The sequence below is a fragment of the Protopterus annectens genome, chromosome 11.part0 (assembly GCF_019279795.1).
Source record: "Protopterus annectens isolate FY-2018-M chromosome 11.part0, PAN1.0, whole genome shotgun sequence".
NCBI lineage: Eukaryota > Metazoa > Chordata > Ceratodontiformes > Protopteridae > Protopterus > Protopterus annectens.
Genome location: NC_056745.1, coordinates 256,295,909 through 256,315,270, shown reverse-complemented (window position 1 = coordinate 256,315,270; position 19,362 = coordinate 256,295,909). Strand labels below are relative to the sequence as shown.

Below are 19,362 nucleotides of genomic sequence, written 5' to 3'. Positions count from 1 at the left end.
ATTTATATATTATTTGGTTGTTTGTGGTCTGTACAACATAATAATGAACACTGTAGGAATGTCCTAGTACTCAGCAGTTCAGTACAGTTATTCTACACTTCATCAAAGGTAAGATGAATGAATTCATTGAATTCAGCTTCCTGATGCTGGACTTCTTAATCACTGTTGAAAAATCATTGCAATTTGGGTTCTATTTGCACACTGTTGGTGATTGTTTTTGTGTCAATTTTTCTAGTTTCTCTGCAGTTGTTCAACCACGGAGTTAATGAATTTAAGTAAATAAATTTGGAGGTACAGAGTAATAAACAAATCAAATTCTAAGGTGGCTGAATAATTATAATAAAGCCAAAAGAAACCACGTTCTGTGCAGGTACAGTCAACAGGTGCTCAGTCTTCTTATAAAATCCAACAACCAACAAAACAAAACTGCACTCCTTCTTCCCCAGAATAATTAATTATTGATGTTCACAATTCACATACTGATTTCGGCTGCATAAGCCTTCATCACCTTACACTGATGAAAGCTTATGCAGCCAGAATTGGTATGTGAATTGTGAACATCAACAAATTATTTCCAGGAAGAAGGAGTGCTGTCTTGTTTTGTTGGTTGCTAAATAATTATAATAATCATCTGTTAACCAGGTAGACCCAGTGGACACACAGTCCTTTTTCAGGGGTGACCCGGAAGCAGTGTCTCCTTCAAAAATACATTTTGGAAAGTCAGTGAGATACAGCTTCATCCATTTTTGTTTCATTTGCCTGCTAGCATTGTACATATAAATGGGCGCTACCATTTAATGAGGCCACTAGTTGTTTGCTCCTCAGATTATTAAGCATGAAGCAGGGAACCTAGCACACTGAGTCTCCTCACACATAGCAGTAGCTTTAGACCACAGACATATATTACCACTCAGGACCTCCTCAACCAGGCCAATTCTAAAATACCTGCCCTTTCCTTACTGACATCTAGTAACATTTCACTGCTACACTATTGCAGATATAAAACGCAACAGATAATCTCGCTACTCTCGCAATTCCTCTAGTCTACTCCTACAGCTTTTTTTCTACTATGCAAAATACATGCTATAGCCACAAGATGGTAGACTTTCTTCACTGAAGTGACTTCTTCTCTAAAGAGATCGCATACAATTGTATATAGTTAGTACTCTTGCCCATTTTTCCCTCGAGTCCTCTCTAACATTTTTGAAGTCACTTGGCAAGCCGATGTCTCCTGGCGTAGTGACTGTGCTTCTCATTACCTAGCTTAACAAATATTAAAAGCAAAGTGAGGCATGTGATGTGATATTCTCCTCAATTATATATGGGTTGACAATATTCTACTTTGTTTCTTAAACATTTGGGTGCTACTGTAGCTGCGCATGCATTACAATTCAGATACTTCCTTTAGTATTTTTTTCCCTTTGAGCCTTACTACCATTTGTTAACCTAATACTAATCTAATTGATACAGATTGTGATAATGCTTCTGTATAACTTGGCTTCTCTTCATCTCTGTTAACAAGCACTCATTCTACTCCTAATATGTGATATTCCCATCCTTTTCTGCTCTTCACTCACTCTGGTGAATACTATGAATCCTGCGTACCCCAAGCTGAACCTGGCCCCGAGACCATAGCCTTTGGTTGAAGATCGGACCCTGTGCCTGCAACCTGTCCTCCAACAGTGAATGTATTTGCACAAGTTTAACTTGGCTTAACACCTGTATCTCAGTCTCAATCTGGTCTCCCCATTGTACATCACTCTCTTTCAATCACCCCAGTCTATACTGCCCTACTCTCCCTGAATCTCATTCCAAGACTTCCCACTACCTCTAACTGACCACCTCAGACCACAAGCTCTAATACCATCCCTTACAATACTATCCCCCTTTACTAGCTGTTCTATCCATCCACTCCCCTACTCAAAGCTGCTATCTCCTCCACACAGGACAGCCCTGCCTTTAATTAGCCTCTCTCCCTGCATCTAAACCTAATAATTCAGCCCCTGCCTCCTTCTTGCTAACAGCCATAAAATAGGTGTATCTAACCCACTTACACCTGCATCAGTAAGTAATATTATCTCCCATGTCTCTCTCTTCTGCCAATCCAAGCTATCATCCCAACTCCAACCTACCTTACTGATTCATAGGTTTATAGGTAGGTACTAGGCTATTGGCCCAAAGGCCTAAGTAAGCCTAGCCAACAAGGTCCCCTGGCTTCCACCACCCAAGAAAGTTAATTTCCTGTGCCCCTATCGAGCAGAGCCAGAGAAATGATCCCTGGGGTGTATTTCCTAGTTCCCATCCACTCATCAAGATTTTTCTTGAAGAGTGCTAATGAGGAACTTTGCATGACATAGATGGGTAGCTTGTTCCAGAGTATAGGAAGCCTCTGGGACAGGAATCTATTCCTCCAGCATGTCCTGTTTACTGTGGTGACAAGGTTGAGGTCCCTAGAGCATTTAGCTCAGAGGGATTGGGTTTTCTTTAGGTGTAGCATGTCCAGCAGCTATGGGTTTAACATAGCTTTATAAGTTATGCAGAGATCTCCTCAGAGTAGGTGATGTGCTACAGAGTAAAGCTGGAGTTTTTAGAGATGGTCAGTGTATGGCATCTGTTTGAGGCCAGTAATCCTCTTTGTGAGGTAATTCTGTGGCCTCTCCAGCTGCTGCAGATGTCTTGTGAGGTACATTCCAAAAGGGGCATTGTACTCCATAATGGGTCTAATGAGTGCCGAGTAGAGGGGAACAATGACCTATTTTTCATAGATGAGAACCCTTTTGTGATGAGGTGTGTCACGTAGAAGGATTTCCTGACTACTGTGGCGATGTGATTATCAAAGGAGAGACTACTGTCCACCTGGGTCCCAAGGTCTCTTATCACATTTACATTAAGTAGACTGCCGTTTATGTGGTAGTTCATGGGTACAGAGTTTTTAACAAAGGGGATGACAATGCAATTTTTGGCATTGAGCTTGAGGCCATGCCTCTGAAACCAGGCATCTGTCTCAATGAGGCCCTTCTGTAGGATGTCCACATCATTTGGGGACTCGACTCTGGCTCCTAGTTTGCAGTCATCTGCGAACTTTGTTAGCCAGAGGCCTTCTGTGTTGTCCTGTACCTCAGAGAAGTAGATACTAAACAGGAGAGGTCCCAGGACTGAACCCTGTGGGTACTCCAGTTGTCACTGGTTTGAAGTCAGATTTGGAGTCTGCAACTTTTACAGTGTGGGTTGTGTCATGAAAGCCAGTTGGTAACCCATCTTGTGATGTAGGGATTTATGCCTAGTTTAGTGAGTTTAGCTATAATCCCAGAATGAGGGATGGTGCCGAAAGCCTTGGCGAGGTCAAGATAGGCTGTGTGAACAACCTTACCCTTGTCTACGGCTTTGGTGACTGCCTCAAAGAAGTTGATCAGGTTCAGAAGGGATAATCTGCCTTTCACAAACCCAAACTGGGTGTGGTCCAGAGTTTGGAGGCTACCAATGTCTTTGTCTATGAGTTCCATGATGATACATTCCATGGCCTTGCAGACCAGGCTCATCAGGCTAATAGGGTGATAGTTCCCAGGATCAGTGGTGGCATCCCCTTTGTGGAGTGGGATAATTGTTGCTGTGCATCATTCAGTGGGCACAAAGCCTGACATGAGACTATGATTGAACATGGTGCTTAGTGGGGAGCCAGTTTGTTCTGAAGTTCATGTAAAACGCAGCCTGGAATGTTGTCCAGTTCCATAGATGCTGTGTTTTTGGTTTTAGAGAGTGCAACTTTTACCTGCATAGATGTGATTACAGGGACTCTGCATTCTTTCTGTATAGATATGGGCCCTTTAGGGGGTGAGAGGGGAGTAAAGTTAGCACTGAACCTATCTGCCAGGATGTTGGCAATATCAGTTGGTTCTGTAATTTTCATGCCACTGTGCTGTAACTCAGAGCAGATCTGTGAGTGGGTCTATATTAGATATTTGAACGCATAAAAGTTCGAATCACTAAAGATCGAACTTTAGTGATTGAACTTTCAAATGTTCGAATATAATTAAAAATAAAAAAAAAATGAAAAAAAACTAAAGGGTGTAAGCAGGGGGGCAAGCCCCCCTGCACCCCCCACCCCCCGCTACTTAAATATACCAACTCCAAGATCGTACTACAGTGTAGGAAATGGGAAATTTTCCGTTTCCGCACTGTAGCACGCTGAAGTGTGATCTCGGAGTTGGTATATCTAAGTAGTGGGGGGTGTGGGAGTGTATTCTGTTTTTTAGATATACGAACATTTAAAAGTTTGATCACTAAAGTTCAATCTTTAGTGATTCGAACTTTTAAGCATTTGATTATCTAATATAGACCCCTGGGTGTTGCCATTGAGATTCTTGACATAGCTATAGAATGCTTTGTGGTTGCCCTCAGAATCAGTGGTGATTTTGTTTTCATAGTTAGCTTTGGAGGATCTTATAAGGGATCTCAGCTTCTTACTGAGTCTGACCAGGGAGCTCCTCCACTCATGGGATTTTACTCTCTTTTGCAGCAGTTTCTTCCTTCTGTTGTAGAGTTTGTTTATGGCGGGGGACCACCAGATTGGCTTCCTTTTTTTTTTGGAGGATAGCATCTTGATTCTGTTTGGGATAGCATGAGCCATGCACTTGTGTAAGTGCTTATAGAGTGCATTTGTGTAGGATTCAGCAGTTGTAACTGTATTGTCCATCTACATGGGTGTCATGAAGTTCACCACTTCTGTCTTAAGAAGCATGAAGTTAGCTTTGGAGAAATTCTTTACCATGGTTTCCTTAATGGTGGGTGGGGGCGGGATGCAGATATCTACGGTGATTATCTTATGGTCGGATCTGACCAATGAGGAGTTGATTTCAGGTGTGGAACACCAGTCACTCATGTTGGTAATGACTAGGTCTAGGATATTGTTGCCCCTGGTGGGGATGTGGATATATTGATCCAGGGCATTGGAATTTATGAATTCCAGAAAGTGTTGAGTGAAGGAGTTGGTACATGAGTAGTTTTCCCAGTTAATGGTGGGGTAGTTTTTCCTGTTCCTTTCCTTGCAAGTCGATCGGTCCATCCCACTCTGTTCCTCCTTGCTTTGCTCGGGCTCACTTCACTCCTCTACCCTACCCCCATTCCCACCTACCCCATATTAATTACACTTATACGTAACCATACCCCACCCATATTCAAGTAAACAATCAACATAAGCCCCACACTAAACTCATCCCATACTCAAGGAATCAGTCAACACAAGCCTCACTTTGTAAACCCATCCCACCTACCTCATTCAATAAACACCTCTATCAACTGTGGTACAATCAGCCTGTACTAATCATTCCCACTTTCCGTAAGTGGAAATACTTTCTCTCCCCACAGCCTATTCTGGTACCTCTGTATTCATCAAACATTCACTAATGCCACTAATAAACTTCACTGTATTACTACTTTTTTTTCACTATGTCTCATACTACTTCTACACCTTGCACCATTCCATCCCACTCATACAGAACCAGAAATTATCTCTTGTACAGCTACCCAGCTTCCCAAACACAACACTTACTTCACAATATCTCCTAGTCTTTACTCCACTGACACATTATTATTCTTCAAACATACAATCCTATCACATGCACAGCAAACTCTGCAAACTACACTCCTCATAACTCAAATTAACTCTAACCATAAACTGCTTCAAAAACACCATTCAAACAGTACATCCAGACTTCCCCAATGTGGAGATATCCACCCTAACCTAGGACCCACTCCATCTCCCTTCCCCCCTCCCAAACCTCATAAATCCCTAATGCTCACTACCATAAATGTACAAGGTATCAGAAACAAAATTCCAGAATTCTATGCCTGGATAGCCCATTCCAGACCCAACATAATTGCCATAACCGAGACATCTAAAGCCATAGATAAAAGACACAGAGTTCCTTCCTCCAGGTTTCTCCTGCCTAAGGTCTGATAGACCCCCACAAATAGGGGAGGAGTTGCTCTTCACTACCCTAATTATTTCACCATCATTCCTTACCCAAACTCCCTTCCCCAATTCTCTGCAATTTAACTCATAATAGCACAGTTAAACTGAATGATTTCAAAAGTCTGTGCTTGAAAGCCATTTACATCCCACCTGGCAACAATGTTTCTGTTCTAGAAGAAATAGTAGCCTGGACCTCAAATAATATCCACAATGAAACTCTAATTCTAGGGGATGTCAACATAAACTAGCTAGATCATACAAATCCTTCTCCAAATTCTTCCATCAACCTCTATAACTTCACTCAACTCATTACTACTATAACCAGGCCTAGCAACAATAACAACAATGGCACCTTACTTGACTGGCTTTTAGTGTCTGATCCCAACAAAATTGCATCAGCAGGAACTCTACCCTGCAATATCAGTGACCATCTGCCCACCTATATAACACGTGCCATCTCATCAACCTTTCATGATCACCAGTACAGACCTTCTAGACTGCTAGCTAACTTCCACACTACAAGGTTCAATGAAACATTAAGTAAAATTGATTGGAGCATTCTAAAGTATTTGCCTCTAGAAGAAGCAGATGAATTTTTCAACTCAAGTTTCCTCAGTATACGCAATAGAATGGCACCCCTCCAGAATAAGAGAATAAAAGCAAATCAAACTATCTGGCTTTCTAGAGAAACAAAAAAAAACTCATGAATACCAGAGACCAAGCATAGAAAAAATGGCATAATAGTAAAAACCCCATATATCTTCAGCTTTTGAAACAACTCCACAATCAAGTAAAGCATCTAGTTATTAATGATAGAAAACAGTACTACCTCCATCCCCAAACAATCACAACTATAATCCAAAACATTTCTGTAATTCATTCTCCACTCTATTAAACCCTGGCACCAAAAGCAATCCTTGCCCAAACCCTGACAAAACCCCTGCTGAATTAGCTATCCTTTTCAACTCCTACTTTATAGACACTATATCCAAACTTGCTTCCACCCTTCCTAAAGCTATTCACAACAGCAACCCCATTGCAACACACCATACCCCAGAAAGGCTTCTCCCCAGACTTTCTCCTTCTGTCATATTCCTACTTCCACTATTACTAAACTCCTGCTAAAACTCAAACCTGGTAGCACTGCCCAGACAGCTTACCCCCAGAATACCTTCAAATGTCAGCTAAATCCATCAGCTACCCCATAAGCATTCTTATAAATAGATCTATCCAAGAAGCCTATGTACCATCCATTTAGAAGAAAGCTAACGTCATACCCTTACACAAAGGCGATGATAATTCAGACATCTCAGATTTCCACCCTATAGCCATTCTATCTCCTATTTCTATAATAATGGAAAATGTATTCAAATTCAATTTATGGATTACCTATCCCAAAACCAACTACTTTCCATAACTCAGCATGGCTTCTGCCCTGGCCATAGTACTACAACTGCTCTCCTATCCCTCATAGACACTGTTAACCAAAGCCGCAATGATGGTAAACTTGCCTCTGCACTCTTTCTTTATCACTGTAAGGCTTTCAGCACCATCTCCCATCCTCTCCTTTTTTCTAAGCTCTCACACCTTGGCTTGTCCACACCCATCCTTAACTGGTTCACCAGTTACCTCACAAACAGATAACAATCCACCAAATGGTTACACTCTTTCTCTCCTTTTCTCATTACTTCCACCGGAGTTCCCAAGGATTCATCTTAGGCCCCCTCCTGTTCAGTATTTTTATTTACAACTTTCACTCTGCTCTCACTCATCCATCTGTAGTTCAATACACAGACAATTCTACTATTATCTGCTCTGGTAACTCTGAAACCGAACTTCTGACCATCACCCAGAATGCTTTCTCCATTACCGAAACCTGGATGACAAATAACCACCTTGCCCTCAACCCAAATAAAACCAAACTCTTGCTCTTTACACCCAAAAAAAGTACCACTATTAATAAATCTGAATTCATCATTTACTCCTCCAACAAGACTGCCTTAGAGGTAGTTTCCCATACCAAGTTACTGGCGTAACCTTAGATGATAACTTAACCTTTGATCAACACATCCACAACATGATCAAAACAACACACCAAAAACTTGGTACCCTCCACCGACATAAACACTTTTTAAACTACTCTACTAGAAAAACACTTGCCCAAACATTTCTCCTACCTTCTCTCCTCTGTGGTGCCCCCATTCTGACAAACATCCAATCATCATAAAATGTAGAGCTGCTATAACAAAATTGCTAAATTTGTGACCAGGGCAAAACATTCTTCCCATCACTGTCACTCATTACAATTCCTGAACTGGTTGAAACTCCCACAACAACTCACATACATACAACTGTCTACAGCACACAAACTTATCTATAATTCCTCCAAATGACCAGCCCTTGCTTCACTTCTGACTCTTTATCGACCTCTAAGATCTGAAAATCAATCACTTATCCAAGTTAAGAGACCTAAACTCCCTGCAGGCCAATACCTTTACTCTTTCACTGTAGCTAAACTCCGGAATGCCCTTACACCCTCTCTCTGGACTATAAATAATGCCCTATCAGTCAAAAAATTACTTCACCAACATCTCCCCTCTCAATGGCTATGCCCTTGCACTATCCCCAATTCCTCAGTAACCTGATTCCTGACTTGACTCATCTCTCAGATACCCACACTCTTCTTCACTCTCCCTATCGAGTACTCACCCTTAATTACAGCACAGTGTGCCTCATCCTGCCTCACATGATGTCTAAAAAATTGTGTATGTGTAGGTTATCATAATCTGTCTGTTATATTGAATACCTTGCCAAGCATCCAAGTCTTCCATAAAATATAGTCATAAATTGTCTATGTTACTGTGTTACTTCTGACTTTTATATTGTTACTCTTGTATATTGTTAAATGCTGTTATTAACTTTCTAAACAAATTCTTTATTATGTACGTTGTTTTTTGGAGCTTTTCTCTCCGGGCCTCCACTGAAAATGGGCTCATACCAGCCCAGTGGACTTTCCTGGTTAACAAAAGCAAATAAAATAATAAATACATTTGCTTGAAGCTGTAGCACGTTTAACTTGGAAAAACACAGGTAAACTGCTTTTTACTTTATTTGGAGTAATTTAGCCTACATATAAAGCAGATTTACACTGGAGTAAGTGATTTACACTCAGAACAAGTCTTTTAGAATTAGGATGTTGGGCGGCACAGTGGTGCAGTGGTTAACGTTGTCTTCTCACAGCAAGAGGTGCTCCAGTTTGATTCTTGGCTGAGGTGACTTCTGTACAGAGTCTGCATATCCTCCCTGTATTTGTGGGGGTTTCCTCTGGGTACTCTGTTTCCTCCCAAATTCCAAAGATGTGTCTAGTCTAGAGTGTTTCTTCCCAGGCGTTTGCTGAAAATAGGCTCTTTCCTAGTCGGTGTTCCTTGGTTAACAAATGCTAAACAAATAAGTGTTGTAATACTGGGATCTCAAAATAAATGAGCTACCAGCTTACAGAATCTTCCCTGAATAGATGAGGGCATCCCTTGAGATATAAACGTCAGTGTGGTATAGCTGGAACCTGTCAAGAGTTAATAACAAAATAAAAAAGTTGCAGTAAAATACACAATTCTTCATTGTTTGGCTAAAAGGGCATCAGTCGAGACAGGTGATAAATTAAAATAAATATACATTTAATTGACTGAAATTAAATTCCTCTAAAAGGTGGTTATAAATTAGTTATGAGTAGTAACCCCCAAAAATATATTACTAATCAGTCTGTTGCTATATTTAACTCAGCTTGAATTATTTTTAGATGAAGGTCAACAGAATGGAATGAAAGGTTAATAAAGCTATTTTTGCATCAGTTGTGAAACTACATACATCACAGTAAAAAGCTTTGAATATTCTGTTAGAAAAATATGACATTATTTAAGAAAAAATAATTATTTTTCTTAAATAATGGCTTGCTGCCTTTCCGCAGCTGACTGGTATTCGCGGCAGTTCTGATGTTGCACATGCCTGCCTACGCAATACATCAGAGCTGTGAAAAAGCAAAACGGAGAAAGAAAGATGTCCGTGCTTTTTACAAACTGTTTTGCTATATTAAATGGGTTTAACATAGCAGAATCAGTGCTTATTTTAAAAGCTGTCTTGGTATGTTATATGTTAAACTCTTTAACGACTTATACTAATGGAAAGGACCTTTTTCCATTAGTATAAGTCGATTTACAACGTGCATGCTGACCAATCAGCATGCACATTTTGGAATATTAATAGGGGATCATGGTATAAGTACATATATTTGTTAATCTGTAATTTCCTGTCAGTGACATTTCTAAACTTGTGGAAAGATAAAGATGAGGACAGACTGGGAATTGTGGGATGGGAAAGTCTTCAAAAGACATTGAGGTATGTCATCAGGATTTTTGATAGGCTCATGGCAATCAGACTTTATTGTAAAAATGAGGCAGTATTCATAATCTCAACCTTTCCCCACAGCAGTGTTGTGTTGATGAGGAAAAGTGTGCACTCAGGCAACAGTTGCTGGGTCTACTAGATAAATCTGGGCAACATGAGTTGGTGTAGATGATAGGGGTTTGACTGTTCATATCAGGACAGACAGAATAGAATATTAGGATTACATATGTCAACATGAGTGGTGCAAAAGGAATAAAGAAAAGGGCATTCTAGACTACTTTCTGGAAAATGGTCCCAGGGTGGCAAACATGGTTCACCAACAGAGGCATTCACAAGATCACATACAAGAATGACCAGGATGCAAATCAGGTGGACTTTGTCCTAGTAAGGAAAAGGGACTGGAGCAGATTTGCATATTGCATAGTCATCCCCAGTGAAACTGTCAGTCCAAAGCATAAACCTCTGGTAGCCATAATGATATACAAGCAATGGTGAGAAAAGGCTCTAAGGTCAACAAAGAGTTGGCTGAAGACATGGAAGTTGACTGGAGTAAAAGACTTTCCCACCTAACAATTCCTAGTCTGCCCTCCTGAATGGTACCTACTGGAATCCAAACCATGTGGCTTTGTTGCACTCCCCTTCCATCTTGTCTCCTCAATACAGTGGATGTCCAGCCCCCTGCTAACTATCATATCATCCACTTCCAAGCTGCATCCTGTCAGTGAACCTACACTGAATGTAGAAATCCTTAGTTCATACTTGTCAGGTTGATTGGTTTTACAACCAGCTTTGACTCAGTAGAGCTGTTCCAGCTAACCCAGGCTGGGCAACTGGACACCGGATGACCTTTAGTTTATTGACCTAAAGCTGGTGGGCTGTATGGCAGGTGCATACTGGGCAATAGAGGCACATGGACCCCAGGTGTAGTTTGGAGTAGGACCGGTCAGTAGCCCAACTATCACTGTCATGCCCTTTATTGGTGACATTAGTCAACATGACCAAATTACCATTTTTTTTCCTGCATTGAGTGTCTAACTCTGAAACTAGAGGATGGCGTGCAGAACTGTTAATGCTTAAAGCAGTTGGTCTACATACCTCTTCCCCGATAGGCACCACCTAGAATCTTTACTGCTGTCAAAGACCTCATTAAGGTTTTGGGTAAGTATGAGCTGGAAACACCCAGCTTGTTTTTGAGAGTTAGGAGGAACCCCACACAGAGCCTGAAAGAACATTTTGACTTCATCCAGGCTTTGGACAAAGGTACTTCATGCTTGGGAGCTGAACAATTTTTATGACATTATCAGCTGGGTATTTTACCAAGTGTTTCCAATTGACATCCTCTGTCTGTATACTATTTACTGACACTGGATTATTGTAGACAGCCACAGGGAATGAAAACTGGACTTAGGTGTCTGAAAATGGATAACTTCTTGGTTGAATATTTTCTGTTCCTGTGCTAGAATATATGGACCATAGTCATGGTCAGTGAAGTTGTTCAATGGTCATTGTTTTTGCTTCATAGTTTGAGTGCTGTTGTCCTTTGTAGATAGTGCTTCATGTATTCACTGAGCTTATTATAAAGGTTACTAATATCTTGGTACCTTGTTTTGATACTGTACAGATCTTTTTCCATAGACATTATAGGCATTGTGTGTTAGCACCTCAAACTCTGCTCATATAACATTGAGTCTGTCTCTAGTTTCAAGACAAGACAGAAGTTTTTCATGAGTAGCCTGTATGCAAATGAATAAAGCAGCAACTGCTGCAGTATTTTAGAATAACTACAGTTTTCTAAACCCCAGATTTTCCTTACTCTGAATTTGTTGACTTTCAAAAGCTGCACCAGCTATTTGGCCAGTAGGCTACAAGAATGCTTTACTAAATTTGGGATTTGGACAGATCATTGCATTACACAGAGGAAAAATTACTTGATTGATTGTGCTTAAAGTGTATTATATGCGCTACCCTGTAAGCCTTTGTAACCACTGTGGCAATGCTGTGGTCATTGCTCTCTGCCTCTTATATCTAGAATCATTAAAAATCCTGAAGTAGTCAGGAATAAATGCTTCATATAAGGGTCACTTAAAAATATTATTGCTATTAATTTGGAAAAGTTAGCAAAAAAGAGATGTGAAATAACATGCATTTTCAGAAGTAAAAGAAACCTGTAACTCTAATAATTGTCATTACTTATTGAGTGTAATCCACTATCTTTTCTCCCAAAATCACAAGTTTTAGAAGGGATTAGGAGCCAAAATCTCAGACATCCATAAAAATCAGTTCAGAGTTATGGGTGTGATGGAAATGAAGCTTGTAATCTCCCATGGTCCCTAGGGATATTATTATATTCTTAGTTCCCTTTATTTAAAATTCATTTTGTAATTAAGTGGTATTTCTTTACTCCCTTTATTCCTTTTCTAACCTAAAGGGCGTATATTTTGTTACACAGACGATGATATAGTTACCCCAAGATTATATCTTATCTAGGACATCTTGTAGTGCTGCCGCATATACTGGTCATGTAATAATACTGCCTACATTACACTCATCTCAGTGTTTTGTAATCCAGAGTTATCTCCCTACTTTGACTTCAGAACTGAAAATTCCAAAGAGAAGACTTTTGCTCTCTGTGTCCCATATTATGGCTAAAATGAATTCACAATGAAGGATCATTTTATCTACACAGTTAATGAATAAACATCCTTGGCATGTCATGTACTGGAGTCTGTACTGAACCTAGCATTTTAGTTTCATGTTTGTTTATTCCCACTGCATCTCAAGGTAGGCAGTTGAGGTATCTAGACATACAACTGACATTAAAATAGGAGCTTTAATAATTCAATACTCAAAGTCCTGAGTACCTCTTGGGATACAAAATGCCAGGTTTGGAACAGTAACACACTCTAGGCACATCAAACCAGTATGCCACTGGGCTAGCCTCTGCTTTCTGTTTTGTAGTGTTGGAGTAAGTAGTACATTGACAAAACCATAAAAGAAAAGCCAACAGAAAGGGATGGCTATACACAGGACAGACTGCAGTGTTAGCTTTCAAAAGTGCTTGAGTTGGTGAAGTATTCATGCAGCCTTTTCCTTGCTGAAGTTATAAAAGTGCCTCAGTCCATGTGTGTAGTGAGTGAGTCTGTGTGACTCTAATTTCTGTCACAGGTTTCCCTGCCTGTATCCTTTAGCACTTTGACTTTGTAGGACTGGAAAAGGACAGGAATAAGAGTGCTGACACCATGGCTGTCAGTGTGCAACTTTCATTCACAGGAGCTGTGGCACAACTGTAACCTGCTGTCTCTAGCTAAGATTCCCCTGATTATGTGTTCAATTATGTAATCCCAGATGTACATACATGCCTAACATTGTCTTGGGTGCCCCTATCAAGAAATAACCTTTAAAAATAAAAGAACTAAGTAACAGGCTAAGGTCTCAAGCAAATAAAAAACAAACATTTTAGTTACCTTTTAGTCATTGTTATCACAGTAATGGATTAAAGTGATTTACTGTTTACTTTGCACTGATAGAAGAAATTGCTTGGATTGAAACAAGTTTCCAGCTCTGGAATAAAACCATTGATTGTTAACTTTAATTACAGACCTGACTGGAATGGTGCGGTCACGTCATCATTCAATGTATTAATGAGGATAAAGACATATAATGCTGAGGGATTGTGTACATACATTACATCAGCTGCTTGCAACCTAATCTAATTTTAGGGACTGGCAGGGATCACTCAGTATTTGCTTTGGTGTAAGTGATTGGTTTTCTTCTCTCTGAAAACTGACCCCTTATTCCCCTGATTTGGCACTGCTCAGCATGTGATATTGCTGGATGGATCACCTGGTTCAGGGAAAAAGTATTATTGGACATTGGATATATGTGTCCAACATGGAGAAAGGGTTGGAAGTCTCTCTCTCTCTCTCTCTATCTCAGTTATGCCAGTGATGCCTTCCCAGTAAAATATCATGGGGTCCAACAAATGTATATCTATATATTTCTGCCTATGCCTCTGACTCTTTCATCTGTATCTACAGGTTCATAAGCAAATACTAGTCAATTAGTCTGCAAACTGTTACATGACTGGCCAATCACCAGACAGTGACCAAGGGTGATAATAAAGCCCTGTGCATTGTGCATGTGATGTAAATATCTTAACTGTTATGCCTTAACTGTTATGCCCCACTCAGCAAATATTTCCACCTATCTGTCCATCTAACTGTCTATCTATGGGTCTGTCTGTGGCATTGGGATATTCTTATACTAAAGATGCCTTTCCAGTAAGGTGTAATTTTACCTGTGTTAGGCTAGTTCAGTTGGAATATGGCTTCTGTTCAGTAGCATAATCAGCTTTTTTCTTTTGTTGTTACAGCACATGCACAATAATTCTGTTTTTTCTAATGTATCATCTATGTATTGTATGTATGCAAAGTCAGTTATAGCGATTAGCATGTTATGTATGAGTCAAATAGAAAGACTCGGGTATGAAAACATGTACCTTTCATTGTAAATTTGTATTTTCTGTTTTATTGCAGTTGTAAAACATTTTCTATTCATTTTGACAGAAATATCATAATAATAATATATTTTTACTTTTTCAGATGTCTTCAATCTTTTCTTGGATCCTGAGACAGCACATCCTAATCTCATTTTGTCTAAGGACCTGACTGTTGTGAGATGTGGGGACATTAGACAACAGCTCCCTGACAATCCTAAGAGGTTTGATTCCAATGTCTCTGTGCTGGGATCACAGGGATTTACATTAGGAAAACACTACTGGGAGGTGGTGGTAAGGAACAAGACTGAATGGGATGTGGGTGTTGCCAGAGAGTCCATCAACAGGAAAGGGAGGCTCAGATTGTCCTCCAAGAATGGATACTGGGCTGTGTGTCTGAGGAGTGAAAATATATATAAGGCATGTGAATCACCATCCAAGCTTCTCAGCCTAAGTGTGAAACCCCAGAGGATTGGCATCTACCTGGACTATGAGGGGGGGCAGGTGTCATTTTATAATGCTGATAACATGAACCACATCTACACCTTCTCTGATACCTTCACTGAGGGACTCTACCCTTTCTTCTCTCCTGATCTTGATGGAGGGCCCCTAAAGCTGTTTCACATAAATGTATAATTGAAATTGGAACGCTGTAATATGCTGACACAAGTTGTACCATGGAGTGTAGATTTATAAATTCATCAGAAATAATGAAGAATGAAAGAAAAATGTAAACACTTTTATTGAATGATTTTGTTATTATGCGTAGATTGCAAAAAATAGCAAGTCTGAAGTAATAAAACTAAGGACAAAGTGCCTTTTCAGGAGATGCTCCTGTTACACAAGTGTACTGTTTAGGGGTTTAATAAAGTTTTATGTTAATGTAAGCCAAAGGTCTGAAACTGAATTTAGGATCTGCACATTAAAGTTGATGTGTTCACATGAGTATTACAGCTGGTAGTACATAAACAGTAAAAGTACTTTCGTTTTTAGAACTGATATTTTTTAAAAATCTAAAGGAAAATCATGTAAAAGCAGACTCAAATTCTAACTTGTTGGTGTTTTTGTTAACAACCTTTCTTATGCTGATAACATCAAATTCTTCAAGCTGTGTTTACTCCTCCAGTTAAATTAGAACCCCATACTATAGTGGATTCCAATACTGCCTCCCTGCTCGCCATAATACACACTCAAGATTTAAAAGCATAGATGACCTGACACTAATAAGTTTCACCATCTGCAAAAAAAGCAGCTCTCCACATTCACAAATAATGGTATCTACTTGTACTGTCATTGAGAAATTTAGAAAGGAGCATCACTGGTTATTTTATATAAAAACTAATTTAAATGGGCTGATGGTCTGCACTGCCACCTGGCATTGTGCTGGGGTAGTCTGGTCAGTGATGTCAATCATCATGCAGTAGGCATGGGTAAGGACAGGTGTCATCTGTCTGTTACTTCTCTTTTTAATATCTGACACATGAAGTATCAGATGTTTTATACTGTACATTAATAATGCATTAGTGTTATGATGCCAGTTCAATTAAAATAAACAGAACATCAAATATGAATAATTGTATTGGTTTCATATTGCTTTGCATTGCATGAACTGAACCAATTATATTCTGAAATCTATCGAAAAATTAACAGTTCATATAAAACAGCCTAGTTGTAACAAGCGTGTTATGGCAAGTTGTTTATGTATGAACCTGTTATTAGATGAAGCTTTGCATGTTAACCCTCACTGCAGTTCAATGCCTGTAGTCACCACGGAACTGTATGGGAAAAGTGTAACTGAGTTCCAACTGCCACAGACTGAAGTACCACCACTCTTCTCTAGTTGTCTGTCTCAGATTTTTGTGTCCCCCCTAAACATTTTGATTCAGTTATGAAGACTACAGTAAGCAATTCATATTGGACATTAAAATTATAAACATTTTTATTCTTCAGAAAAATGCATGCTAAGGCACATTGCATTTTCATATCACTACCAATATTTCAAATATTCCTTCTTTTGTGACTTTTGTCACTTGATACTTTTGCTTTGTTAATGATTCTTGAGGTAACTCATCCGGAGCCAGTTGCAGCTTTAAAAATTCATGCCAACACATTTTGTAACCTGCTGGTACATGGGTATAGCTGCAACTTCCCACATATAAAGAATTATGATACATTCTCTTCTAAAATGTTTTGAATACATTTCAAGGATACATCATATTTTAGTTATAATTGGAGACGATTATAATCCTGTCTGATCAACATGAAATTATTGTGAATCAACTAAACCTAGACAGTAATGAAATGGACTTTATTTATACTCAGGCTTTTTTTAAGATTTGTAAACATTGCTGTTTCCTCTTTTGTTAGAAAAAAAAATGTGTTAAATAACTCTAATAGATATATTTAACCAGATTTAGTTGTGAAAGTTGTAACTTATGTAGGAGGGCCAGTTTGAAGGAGATTGGAGACTGTAAAGTGGTGGCCGGAGAAAGTGTAGTTAGGCAGCATAGGATGGTGGTTTGTAGGATGACGTTGGTGATCAAGAAGAGGAGGAGGAGTGTGAGGGCAGCACCAAGGATCAAATGGTGGAAACTGAAAAAGGGTAATTGTGAGATGGAGTTCAGGGGTGAGTTAAGACAGGCACTGGGTGGCAGTGAAGAGTTACCAAATAGCTGGGTAACTACAGCAGAGCTGGTAAGGGAGATGGCTAGAAAGGTGCTTGGTATCACATCAGGACAGAGGAAGGACAACAAGGAGACATGGTGTGGAATGTGGAAGTACAGAAGAGTATACAGGCGAAGAGGTTGGCAAAGAAGAAGTGGGAATGTCAGAGAGATGAAGAAAGTAGACAGGAGTATAAGGAGATGAGATGCATGGCAAAGAGAGAAGTGGCGAAGGCTAAGGATAAGGCATATGAAGAGTTGTATGAAAGGTTGGACACTAAGGAGGGAGAAAAGGATCTGTACCGATTGGCTAGACAAAGGGACTGAGTTAGGAAAAATGTGCAGCAGATAAAGGTGATAAAGGATAATGAGGGAAACATACTCACAAGGGAGGAGAGTGTGTTGAGGAGATGGAAAGAGTACTTTGAGGGGTTGATGAATGAAGAGAATGAGAGGGAGAGAAGGTTGGATGATGTAGGGTTAGTGAATCATGAGGTACAATGGATTAGCAAGGAGGAAGTAAGGATAGCTATGAAGAGAATGAAGAATGGAAAGGCTGTTGGCCCAGATGACATACCTGTGAAAGCATGGAGGTGTTTAGGTGAAATGGCAGTGGAATTTTTAACCAGATTGTTTAATGAAATCTTGGAAAGTGAGAGGATGCCTGAGGAATGGAGAAAAAGTGTTTTGGCACCGATTTTTAAGAATAAGGGTGATATGCAGAGCTGTAGTAACTACAGAGGGATTAAATCGATAAGTCACAGCATGAAGTTATGGGAAAGAGTAGTGGAAGCTAGGTTAAGAAGGGATGTGATGATTAGTGAACAGCAGTATGGTTTCATGCCAGGAAAGAGCACTACAGATGCAATGTTTGCTCTGAGAGTGTTGATGGAGAAGTACAGAGAATGTCAGAAGGAGTTGCATTGTGTTTTTGTGGACTTGGAGAAAGTATATGACAGAGTGCCTAGAGAGGAGTTGTGGTATTGTATGAGGAAGTCAGGAGTGTCAGAGAAGTATGTAAGAGTGGTACAGGATATGTACGAGGGTAGTGTAACAGCGGTGAGGTCTGCGGTGGGAGTGACGGATGCATTTAAGGTGGAGGTGGGGTTACATCAAGGATCAGCTCTGAGCCCTTTCTTATTTGCAATGGTGATGGACAGGTTGACAGATGAGATCAGACAGGAGTCCCCATGGACTATGATGTTTGCAGATGACATTGTGATCTGTAGTAAGAGTAGGGAACAGGTGGAGGAGACCCTGGAGAGATGGAGATGTGCTCTAGAGAGAAGAGGAATGAAGGTCGGCAGGACTAAGACAGAATACATGTGTGTGAATGAGAGGGAGGATAGAGGAATGGTGAGGATGCAAGGAGTAGAGGTGACGAAGGTGGATGAATTTAAATACTTGGGGTCAATAGTTCAGAGTAACGGTGAGTGTGGAAGAGAGGTGAGGAAGAGAGTACAGGCAGGATGGAGTGGGTGGAGAAGAGTGACAGGAGAGATTTGTGACAGACGAGTACCTGTAAGAGTGAAAGGGAAGGTCTACAAGAGGGTAGTGAGACCAGCTATGTTATATGGGTTGGAGACAGTGGCATTGACAAAAAGGCAGGAGTATGAGCTGGATGTGACAGAGTTAAAGATGTTAAGATTTGCACTGGGTGTGACGAGGGTGGACAGGATTAGGAATAAGTACATTAGAGGGTCAGCCCAGGTTGGAAGGTTTGGAGACAAAGCCAGAGAGTCAAGATTACGTTGGTTTGGACATGTGCTGAGAAGGGATGTGGAGTATGTTGGGAAAAAGATGCTAAGGATGAAGCTACCAGGTAACAGGAA

General features: G+C 40.1%; 1 protein-coding gene across 2 annotated transcripts in view; it reads left to right on the top strand.

The window, feature by feature from the left end:
- LOC122815309 (zinc-binding protein A33-like) overlaps positions 1-15,812 on the top strand; it is an 807,460-nt gene extending 791,648 nt beyond the window's left edge. For both annotated transcript variants that reach the window (XM_044087693.1, XM_044087694.1), the window contains exon 6: positions 14,974-15,812. In XM_044087693.1, the coding sequence (XP_043943628.1) occupies positions 14,974-15,503 (530 nt within the window). In that variant the 3' untranslated portion in view covers positions 15,504-15,812. The remainder of the gene's footprint in view (positions 1-14,973) is intronic.
- Positions 15,813-19,362: the final 3,550 nt, after the last annotated feature.